This window comes from Alnus glutinosa, chromosome 3 (genome assembly GCF_958979055.1).
Source record: "Alnus glutinosa chromosome 3, dhAlnGlut1.1, whole genome shotgun sequence".
Classification (NCBI taxonomy): Eukaryota; Viridiplantae; Streptophyta; class Magnoliopsida; order Fagales; family Betulaceae; genus Alnus; species Alnus glutinosa.
In genome coordinates, this window is record NC_084888.1 from 10,854,276 (window position 1) to 10,865,765 (window position 11,490).

The window sequence follows — 11,490 nt, forward strand, 5'->3', positions numbered from 1 at the left end:
CCCGATTATGACCCGAACCCGATAATGCCAAACTCAAACCCTAAATTTTCGTGTCGTGTTCATGTTGAGTTCGCAGGTCGTGTCAAAAATTGCCAACCCTAGTTGCAGGTAGATACAACTTGTTTCATTTTTTGATTCATAGCTTATTAGCTTTAAATGAATCTTGATTCATGTATGTAGTTTGAAGTTGTTTGTAAATTGTAGACTACAAATTTCAAATTTGTCTTCTTCTTCTTCTTTTTTCAATTATTATTGATCTAAACAAGCCCTAATTGGGCCGAGCTACCCAATTAGGGCTCAACAGGCCGAGCCCTAAACCCGAAGCTCGGCTCAGGCTCGAATCGAACCTGAAAAAACTTTTTGGGTTTGATCCAAGCTCGAGTCAACTCAAGCGAGTCGAGCACTCGGATCGACTCATGAGGACTAACTAAATAGTCCCAAGCTCAGTCCCGAGTTAGGGTATTACCCCCAACGAGTCGATCCCAGACAAAAGTCCTTAAGCCCGGCTCGGGCTCGGGATTGACTCGTTTAAATTCTCCTTAGAACGAGCCGGTCCGAGATTGCCAAAACTCGACTTGGACCAGCTCGTTTAATTTCTAAGTAAACCCCAACGAGAAATACTTCTCACCTTTACAGCACACTTTTTCAAACCAAAATAAACAAAAAATAATAGTATCAAAAAAAAAAAAAAAAGTTAACACTTTTTAACACTTTTCAATACCATTATCAAAAGATACCCTTCATCTCACCAGTCACCACCTATCCCTCACTTCAGCGTCTATATCCTAGACCTGGTATTCTTCAAGGACTCCTACATGTCCAACTTGATCATTCCAACGCCTTCCAAGCCTTGTGCGTGAGTCCACAACTCGATTGGGGACGGGGAAAGGTAATCAGCTCGAGAATTTGGGTTACACGTAACAACCCTTGTATAAAATTTCCTTGATGCCTTTGTGTTGAACGGAAAATGCCAAAAAAGTCTTATATTCATCAATATTTTCCGATGACCAAAAAGAAAAACATTTCACGCTGAAACAAATACCAACTTGAATCTTTGTTTAATAATGATTTGCTTCCTTAGAACAAATTGATGAACTAAACCCAACCTATTGCATAACAAACACTTTTGGACAAGTGGATCCCCACTAGACTGTCAGAAACCAAAACCTCGAAGCTCTAAAGAATGGTTTCTCTAGTTTGTTTTTGTGAAGAGTAATGATTCACTACCACCTAAATATACAACTTTTCACCACCTTGTCTATGTGGCAAGGTGGTCCCCTACTAACTTTAGAGTTTTTTTATTTTTAAAAAATAAAATAAAGTGGGGGACCACCTTGCCACATAGACAAGGTGGTGAAAAGTTGTATATTTAGGTGGTAAAGAATCATTTCTCTTTTGTGAAACCCTAATTTGATATTATTTATTACAAAACTAGTTCTGCTGTTTGCATTATAGGCACGAACAAAAATAAATAAATGATGCCGCATGTTATTATTATGTCATAAACAACAATAACATGCTAAAATGACATTTAACTTGTTGAAGCGTTACATTGTGTAACATTCACCAAAAATCTCTTCTTCAAACCTTTATTCAAAAAGTGCTTGAAATGAAGAGGAACTCACTCTGCACGAAACTTGCTGGAAACATATCCGTAGCTGGGAACATTAATAACTGCACGAAAGGGAAACTTTCTTATTAACCAATGCCAGAAAAGCAAGATCGGATAATTCTATAAAGAATAAAAGATTACCATCCCCATATGATGCCAGTGTTAGAGGTGAGGAAATTATCTTCTGTGAAATGCTAGTAATATCCTTCAAAGTGATTTCTTCGACAGCCTTTAAGAAATGCTCCACAGGCAACCTGCAAAGGTAAAAAACCTACCATAAAGACTAATTCTACAATCATTTTGAGATGGCAAGATCACCAATATAGCACAGATAATGGCTGTATGTTGCTCTTAGGAAACAAATATCGTCATTGTTAAGAATGTCACTAGAAAAATGGACATTTTAAAAACGTAAGACTTTCGTTTCCTTCATTTGTTTTTACACTGTTGCAACATTCATTTCCTCAGAAAAAAAAATTACATGTATTACTAGCTATGATTTTGAGTTTTCTTAATATTTCACATGCTTCTTATATCCTGAAAGCAGAAAGAAGAATATAAAGGGAAAATGTTTATGCATGAATGCATAGAGAGTGAAAAAAGAGTCCAAATACTCATGACATACCTCTTTCCATAAGTCAAAATCTGCCTACCTATATCCTCGGATACAATCATCTGCACAGTACAACAATTATGAATCCGTAAAAGACAAACAAGCACCAAACAACACAATTAACAAAAAGAAAAACTAGAACATAAGAGAACCGCATGCATGATGTTCCAACATTAATATAACTCCAAGGCACATGCAAACAGAATGCCAAAACATAACACAAATCACAAACAGAAATGACTTCTATATATATATATATATATATATATATATATATAGAGAGAGAGAGAGAGAGAGAGAGAGAGAGAGAGAGAGAGAGTACCCTAGACTCCAGATTCATCAGGACGGCAGATTTTGTGGCCTCTTTGGCACGATTAAGCTGCAATTCAGTGACTGCCACATAGGCAGAAAAAGAAAGATGGAAAATCAAAGACAATATAGAGGACTCAGTATCAGGAATCTTATTAAGGTAACACACAAGATGAGACGGATGCAAATCAAACCTTGTCCAGGTGTTGCAATTGAGATTAATTCTGCTGCTGCTATATCAACTACTTTTGACGCAAAGTCAGGGCCCTAAGTCCACAAATCGAAGACCCTCATGCTTAGTAAATAAAACTAAATGGTGACAATAAGAAGTTTACAGACCTAGTCAAAAAGAAATTAAATCATGACAAGTCTAGTACAGTATCCAAACTTTGTCTTAGAAACACACATCTTCAGAAGATACAAAGAAATAATACTATATAACAATATATGTAAACACATTATCAAACCAAACAAAAAGGAAAAAGAAAATCTTGCATATAGCCCATATATATAAACAATTTATGTAAGAAAAGAAGAGATCTTGCATTTATAGCATAATGATATTTTCTTTTTTCATTATAACCCATTTATTTGAGTGCGCCTTACAAAATTACAGACTAATAGAAGATTCTGGGAACTATTAAGTTATTACCAATCAGCTAATTATCAAAGAATTTCCATTCCATTAATATGCATTAATAGAAGCTATCCTCTTGCACAAGGCTACATTCTACTAAAATTCTTTGAAGCCAGCTTGTATCTTTGGATTTTTCCTAGCCACCCTTTCAAAAAAATTATGTTAAGAGTATAATATGGACAAACAGCAGACAAGCATCATCTCTAACATCCTCAAGCAGACCCCACCAACACCATTGAAGGACCTTAAATTAAGATAAATAATCAGATGGCCATCAAAGCCAACTTCATTGGATAACCTTAGCTTATCTTACGTCAGTATCATTGACATTTGGTCATTGATATTTGGAAATTGTCCTATAGATTCAGAAGTACACCCACATGCACAGACCCCTACAGCAATTGTATATATCCAACAAAGAAGTTGATCACAATTATGGGAAACATAGCAGTTTGTGCCTTACAGTGCTAGCATAAATGCCAAACAATCCAGTTTCATTGAAGATGTTGTTGAATGCAGAAAAGGATTGGATCTGCTGGTACTCATTCAAGACATGGAGATCTGTGTTCAAATACACAAAGTTTAGATGCTAGAAAAAATTGTGATTATAATCACATAAAGAACTGGTTAAAGTCAGCAAGGAACGAAGAGTTAAACAGAAAGAAGGCCAGACTAGGGAAAAACAATAATAAAATAAATAGGAGCAACGACAACCAAAATAAAACCAGATATTCAAGCTAAATTAACCCAAAAGAGCTAGGTAAAACTTACATAGTCGAGAGTGCATCCCTTTTCCAGGCCCCCCTGCAGAGAATGAACCACCTCCTCCCATAAGCATCTGCAGCACTCATAGTTGTTAATTCACAGCCATTTAACAATGACATTTATTTTGGGGTGGAGGTGGGGGTACTCTGGTTATGATGTCAAATGACAAGCCAGTTATCCTATAGCTGTTCAAACACAGGAACATAAGGAGAAAAGATATCCAAAACACAATGTCATTAAGATGCTCACCTGAAGAACAGTCACAAGAACAGCTTCTTTCTCTTTACGCCAACCGCCAGGAACTTCAAAAGCAAGAGCAATATGTGTGTTCTGGTCTTGCAAGGAGTCAATGATGTAAGTAACAACCCAATAAACAGAAACTTATTTTTTTAGGTGGGCAATCAACCCATGAAGAGATATGGTAAGACAAAGGGGGGGAAGGGGAGGGGATGATTACTGATACACACCCCTGTATCAGCTTGACGACGATATTCCCCTCCAACGTATTCAGATTTTGGCTCTTCAGAAGGGCGCGTGCTTGGTAAATCAGAGAGAAGTGGTTCTGCAATGGACAGAAGCTCCTCATGTTCAACCCCAGATGCCGCAAGAACCATCCGAGGAGCAGTATAATTCTCCTGAAATAACGGCATCAAACACCATTCATTAAGCATAAACATTGGGGGGCACGGTGGGGGGGGAGAAAGAAGATAAAGAAAAATAATCAAAGCAATGGAAAGTCAACCAAGAATTGTCAAAATTCTATATTCAATGAAGAATAAGTGCACATGCACTATTCAGAGAGTATCTTGGTCTTACAGCAATAAATTCCTTCAAAAGGGTACCATCCAATCTGTTCAGCGAAGCTTCAGGAGCCAGAAGAGGATTTGCCAATGCACCAGAATAACCAGCAGAGAGAATGGCCTCCAATAGTAACCCTTGAGGGTTGTTAGAAAGTTCTCCGAGCTCTGCTTTCACCTTTTGCAGCTGCATGAAGAAATTTGGTGTAGTCAACTATTAGTAAAATAGACAAGAGGATTGGCTACGATCAATGGACACTGAAACTACATAGGGTATCACACATGGAAGCTCCAAAATCTAGACACGTGTGTTTCTGATTTATTATGTAAATGTTAATAAAATGTACATAACTTCAGAATGAAGCCGACAGTAAAAAGAGAGCAATAGAGAATTTTTCTTCACCTAATCTTTTAATCAATAGAATTTACCACCTCTAAGTGTCCACACTGGTTTCAAGCAATCATGAGTAAATATGTAACAACAAGAGTTCAATATGCCACTTGAACAATACTAGCATATATACAACATAAAATGGAAAAGGAAAAACCTGTAAGGAAACAAAAACAAAAAAAAAAAAAATATATATATATATATATATATATATATATATATATATATAGAGGCCCTTATATTTTTCTTTCTTTTTTTTTATCACTGGTAATAGAGGATAAAGAATGGGCATACCCCTCTCCAACCCTCCAAATCCCATCCTTCCCCTAAAAGGTCTAAGAGGGAGATGTACCACTAGGCCACAAAGGCTAGTACAAGCTGGGGATTCTTTATACTAAGATTTCTATAATCATCTGTCCAATATGACTGAAGAATGAGTACATAACAAATATTACCTCTTCATTCACTTCCCAATCCAAGAAGGCAGGGTTCCTCACTGAGTCAACAAGCAATTCCACCATTTGAGGAACATAAGTTTTCAGAGCATCAAAAGTGTACCCCATTTGCTCCCGACTGGCTGAGGCTCCTATGTTACCACCAATTGCTTCCACTTCCCTCACGATGCGCAAGTGGCTCCGGTTTGTTGTGCTCTTGAAGGCCATCCGTTCCAGCAAATGTGAAGCCCCAAATGACTCTGGTGTCTCATAAATGGAACCACAATCCAGATATAAACCTACGGATGCTGCAGGATTCTGTTTAAGACCAACCAGCCAAACCTTGATCAGGATTACAAACAACGAAAACACCCAGTGCTGAACTTTAAAATAAGGATGGAGTCAAATCATGGAATACAAAAGTTGCAACACTATGTTTCATACCACTGACGTTTCCGATGCAATTTTGACACCATTAGGGAGAGTTGTAATTTTAGTTTTACTTGGTTCAACATAATCAGGTAGTGGAGGAGGGAGGGTAACGCCTGCAAGTGGGATCTCCAGAGGAGGTAGAGTACTAGTCCGTTCCCCTGTCAGCCAGCTAAAGAAACCCCCTGATGATGGTTTTGCAGCAACTGCGCTTGAAGTCGCAAACCTCTTGGCCCCCAAAGTTCCCACACGACCCTACTCAAGCAGTTTCGTTATGGAGGATGACACATCAGTAATTAGTAAGCCATAAATGTAGAATACCAGGCAACAAAGAATTTTATACCAGTAAATTTCATATTTTGATACATGATACAAAACTTATTGGATTAAATATACAAATGTATGGTCACTACTACAAAAGCTACCATCAGAATCCAATAAGAATTGTTATCTTTGTCCAGTTACATAAAAAGCAAACCCTATCTGCCTCCCCACGTAAGAAGAAAACGGACTATTTCACATTCAAGAGTATAGTTGCAAGTGAAAATGTCCACACCCCACACACATACACCAAAAAAAAAAAAAAAGGCTATTGAATCAAATTAGAGGACTTCAGGTAAATGTGAAATAAATAAAGAACTAAGAAAAGTACTTCAATTTTAAATTTTAAAACTTTTCTACGTTAAACTCAACAAATCATGTGGAAAAAAAAATGAGCTTAAAGCTGAATGGTTTTGCTTAAAAAAATCCCCGAAAACACAAAATCAACATGGAACGCGAGACCCGTAATTTGATTTCCTTTCCATCCCTTTCTTTTCCCAGAAACCAAACAGAGAAAAATGAACACTGTAACACATTTCTCTTTTTAATCCCACAAAGACAATCCAATCCTATAGCTTCGTAGCCTACACAAAACAAAACCAAATCGCTTACCATGCTCTCCTCCAATAGAAAATCATTAACTAAAAGAACATAAATCATATCCAATCACCAAAACAATCATAATCTCAACAAACCAAAATACCAAAATCAGATCTAACAGAGAAAAGGTCGACGTCTTAAAGAAAAAAAAAATAAAAATAGTTTCTCAATCTTCTTACTTCATGATGTTCTAGTCTAGGTTCATGTGACTAAGATTCAGAAGCTGTATCAGTATTGCCATTACCCTTTTTTCCTCTCCGACATTTTCCAGGGAACCAAACGGAAAGTTAGGGTTTTGAGAGGGGACAGAGATTGGCAGTGGATACTGACCTTGAGAGACCTGAGACGTGAAGCTGCGGTTCGGTACATGGTGAGGTTGCTTACAGTTAAAGCCCTACAAACCTTCGGAGGTCGCAGTCTCCGTATTTTTCTTTCGAGGTTTTTTGAGGTTTCTGAGAGAACTGGCCTGGCAATGGAAGTAGTAGTCGCGCTTTGGGTTTGGTTGAACCGTTGAATTATTTTATTTATTTATTTTGTGCTTTTTTCGTTTATTTTCTATTCTTTAGTTTTGTTTCATTTTTCTTTCTTGTTTTTGGTCCATTTTTAAGTGCTTTATTTTGCTAATTAGGCCTTTTTAATTTGAAACTATCCTACATTTAAAAAAAAAAAGTCGCATCAATTTTATTTTGTTTTTTTTTTCTATTCAAATATGGGAAAAGGGTTATAAGGATCAAACAGCCATAAAGGAGCGAACACCCTAACAACAGAGCCCAAACGCAGAATACAGTACAGACACAAGCACAAAACAATAGGCAGGCCATCTATGATTCCAAAAGAACTATAAATAAGCCGGGCCTTTATAGGGGCTGCACAAAGCGGTGACAAATGGCAAAAGAACTCAGTGAAAATTCATAACTAGTAAAGGCAACAACCACTGTGAGATAGTTGTTGCAAGAGAGACACTGCCAAAAAACCGAAAAGAATCCGTTGAGGAAGAATGAAACCCAATTACAAAAGTCTCCACTAACAAATCAGACTTCAAAGGAGTTGGTAGACGATAACCCAAACAACAACAAAAAAAAAAAAAAAAAGATGGAAGTGCTAAAAAACACTAAAAAAAAAACATTAGAAATACAACAAAACGCCAAAATACAGCTACAACACCGGTGAGGGAAATCCGCACACCGACGCGTGGAGGACACTTACTGGCAAGTGAGATTGACGCATCAATTTTATTACTTCAATTGTCATTGTGTGCAAAGAAGATTGAAGAAAAGATTTTTGAAAACTATACCAATTTGATCCTTTAAATTTCAAAATACAGATTTAAAATTTGGTGATTTTCTAAAGAACAAACATTTACTTTCACCTTATTTTTTGGGTTTCACCAAATTTAAGAGTTCTATTGCATCAAGCGAATGAAGTAAGAGCACTTCCAACAACTTCTTTAAACCCTCTTTGTTTCCTTAAATTTAGAAAAGAACTCTTAAAAACCTGCTTCCAGCAACTTTCTTACACCTTCCATAAACTACCATTCAGATACAGCGCCACCCTATATATCGGGCGGCATTGTAGCTCACCTTATATATCGGGTGGCATTGTATCGCGAAAAAACGCTTCTCTCTTTTGTTTCTGTTGAAGATACAAACACCAAACCAAACAAATCCAAGGTCAATACCACCTCTCTAATCTGGTGCTGCGAGCCCTACTGACTACCATGCTCACGCAAATGCTGCAAGCCCTAGCACCGTCACCACTGAACGTAATTAAAGAATCCAAGCCACCTAGCCCACACAAGAACGACGTCATTGGCGTCTCGTATAGCTCCTCACCGAAAATCGAATTTGTACAGCCATTGTTCAGAAAACTCCTTGATTGTGCTCGACTTGTCGAGTCCGAGCTTAACCGTGCCGTGAAATCGCTGATTGGGCTCAAAAAATCGATGTCATAGCATAGATATTGGATTGAGAGGGCGGTCTATCACTTCTCTGGGGCACTATAGCAAACTATTTGTACATGCTGAGAACAGCTCAACTGTGATTGAAGCAGAGACCACGTCCAAGGACTTCACGCGCACTTCGGCACTTACAAAGCTCTGAACGATGCGTGCTTGTACCCAAAGTTTGCTCATTTAACAGCCAACCAAGAGATATATACTCGATCGAAGCTACATAGAGGGAGAGAGAAGGTTCTGCAAGTCAGCAAAAATGGGTGCGGAAGAAAAAGGTCGACTGGGTTTAGTATGAGAAGGGAAGAAATGTGGGGATTTTGTTAAAAAAAAAAAAAAAAAAAAAAAAAAAAAAAAAAAAGGGATAAATACCCTATTGGTACTTGAGTTTTATGTTTTTTTAAATTTAGTACCTAAATTTTGATTTGTTTCATAAGTGAACTTAAGTTTAGGAGTAAAAATCACTTTAGTATTTCTGTTACATTTTCCGTCCAAATATTTTTTTTGATAAATACATTCTTCATCTAAATATTAACGGTCAACCACCCCTAAGGCTAAAATGGGGGTGGCCAAGCCAGCCACTCCTCTTCTTTTTTTTCTTTTTCTCAATTTTTTTTTTTTTTTTTTTAATTTTTTAATTTTATTATATTTAATTAATTTTTTTAATTTTAAATTTTTTTTATATAGTGTCACGTGTCAACCTCAGTGGTTGACACGTGGCAAACTGCTAATATTTGGACGAAAAAACGTAATAGAAGTACTAAAGTGATTTTTACCCCTAAACTCATATCCACGTATGAAACAAATGAAAACTCAAGTACTAAATTTAAAAAAGTTTAAAACTCAAGTACCAATAGGGTATTTAACCCAAAAAAAAAAAAAAAAAAAGGGGGTGAGGGTACATAGAGCCTTGGCAACCTTGCATTTTGGAAAGAAAGAATATTAAATGGTATAAGAAAAGATAATAAAAACTATTATGGAGTACATTTGAATAGAGAAACAAAAAATAGCTTGGTTCGGTAAATTTGGATTGAAACTAAGGAAATCTGTTGTGAGTGCTCTAAGAAATTTAGTTATTAATTCTGTAAAAGTCACATCAATAAACGATTATCGTTTAAAATATAATTGCACACAAATTTATTAAAGATATTAAAAAACTAATGGAATAAATAAATAATCAACAAAATTTAAGGGGAAATTACCTTTTACCCCCCTGAAATATCCACCCCTGGCGAATTGGCCCCCAATGTACAAAATTTGGTAGATAACCCCCGGTCCCCCCCGAACTTGCCAACATGTGTCAAGTTTAACCATTCGTCCACTCACCTGTTAGTTTGAACTAATGCATTTCCCCTTCCCAAAATACCCCTATCCAGCCTTTATACCCGCACATGCGTCTATTGTAGTACCACCGAGTTATGGGGAAGGAGATGGTTCAAACCCACCAAACCCAGGTGGTCTCCAACTCTCTGCAACTTCCCATGGATTCCAAAGCTTCAACAGTTCAAACTCCTCCGCAAAACCCCAAAACCATAACTCGGTCAACACCCAAAGGCAAAGACTTCTTGGACCACCTCGAAGCCTACCTCTCAAAACGAGATGGCGTGGACAAGCTCCTCAAGATTTCCAAGTACGCCACCAAGATCGTCCTTGCCTCCTCTATGCTCCCCGAAACCCTTGCCCTAACCGGACAACTCGAGAGCTTCGAGTCCAGCGTGGGACTGAGCTTCGAGTCCATGTTTACACGGCCAAATTTGCAGAACACGTACGTCGAGCATCTGTTAGACCCATGGAATTTTCATCTTAGTGGAAGCCTTGACTCGAGTTAGAGAGAGGGATAGATACCTTCAAACTGGAGGAAGAAGCTCGAATATGCTACTATGAGGAAATCCAACTTAAAAGTGACAAATTTGTCAAGATGATGCTGATCGATGGATGCTTTATCAAATACCTTTCATCCAAGAGTGGATGTTGCCGACTTTTTGTCGTGATTTGATCATGCTTGAAAATTTCTTGAGGCGCCAGAGCTGCAGAGTGCCAATGTCCAGAGGAAGACCAGTGTGGAGAGTGTAAACCATACGATTTCAATCAAGTCTACCAATTTCTCATGGGAAGAGAATTCGGCAAAGTCCACACTTCGAAACATAAATCTTGAGGTTAGACCTGGAGAAAAGGTGACGAAGCATGTGTCCAACATCTTTTTGTTAGTCAGTGGAATCCTTTCTTTTTGTTAGTTGGTGGATTCCTTTTCTTTTCCAAGTAGTTAAAGTAGTCCTAATACTTCTAAAACTAGAACTTTTAGTCACGATTGTGCTGCGTCAGTAGGTGGTTGTATGTGAAGAAGTTGGCTAAGGAAAATCATCCCTTCTAGTAGCAATTCTAGGTGAAGTTCCAAATATTCAAGAAAGTTGATTTGGTCATGACCAATACCTTTCGGCAAAGCCGAAAGGTACGCTACAGGTAGGTTTTAGTCACCAGGACGTCGAAGCCTTTGTCAGAGATCTTAACGAATGCTCCATCGATGGGTGGTCTAGTGTCGCAACTTTGCTGTTGGAAGTCATCCAGGTAACGCCGGTCATCCAAGTTTTGACTAAGGTTTCTCTTATGGGTGGTCTGGTCCTAGAGATCTCGGAG

At 37.7% G+C, this 11,490-nt stretch overlaps 1 protein-coding gene across 1 annotated transcript; it reads right to left on the reverse strand.

Annotated features, from left to right (window-relative positions):
- Positions 1-1,468: 1,468 nt before the first annotated feature.
- On the reverse strand, positions 1,469-7,405 carry LOC133864345 (mitochondrial-processing peptidase subunit alpha). The gene is made up of 13 exons (XM_062300643.1): positions 7,239-7,405; positions 6,003-6,242; positions 5,580-5,876; positions 4,753-4,920; positions 4,404-4,571; positions 4,186-4,266; positions 3,943-4,009; positions 3,635-3,732; positions 2,729-2,801; positions 2,548-2,618; positions 2,238-2,287; positions 1,754-1,866; positions 1,469-1,674 (listed from the first exon to the last, which is right to left on the reverse strand). The coding sequence occupies exons 1-13, from the start codon at positions 7,275-7,277 to the stop codon at positions 1,622-1,624; spliced, it is 1,518 nt and encodes a 505-aa protein (XP_062156627.1). The 5' UTR covers positions 7,278-7,405; the 3' UTR covers positions 1,469-1,621.
- Positions 7,406-11,490: the final 4,085 nt, after the last annotated feature.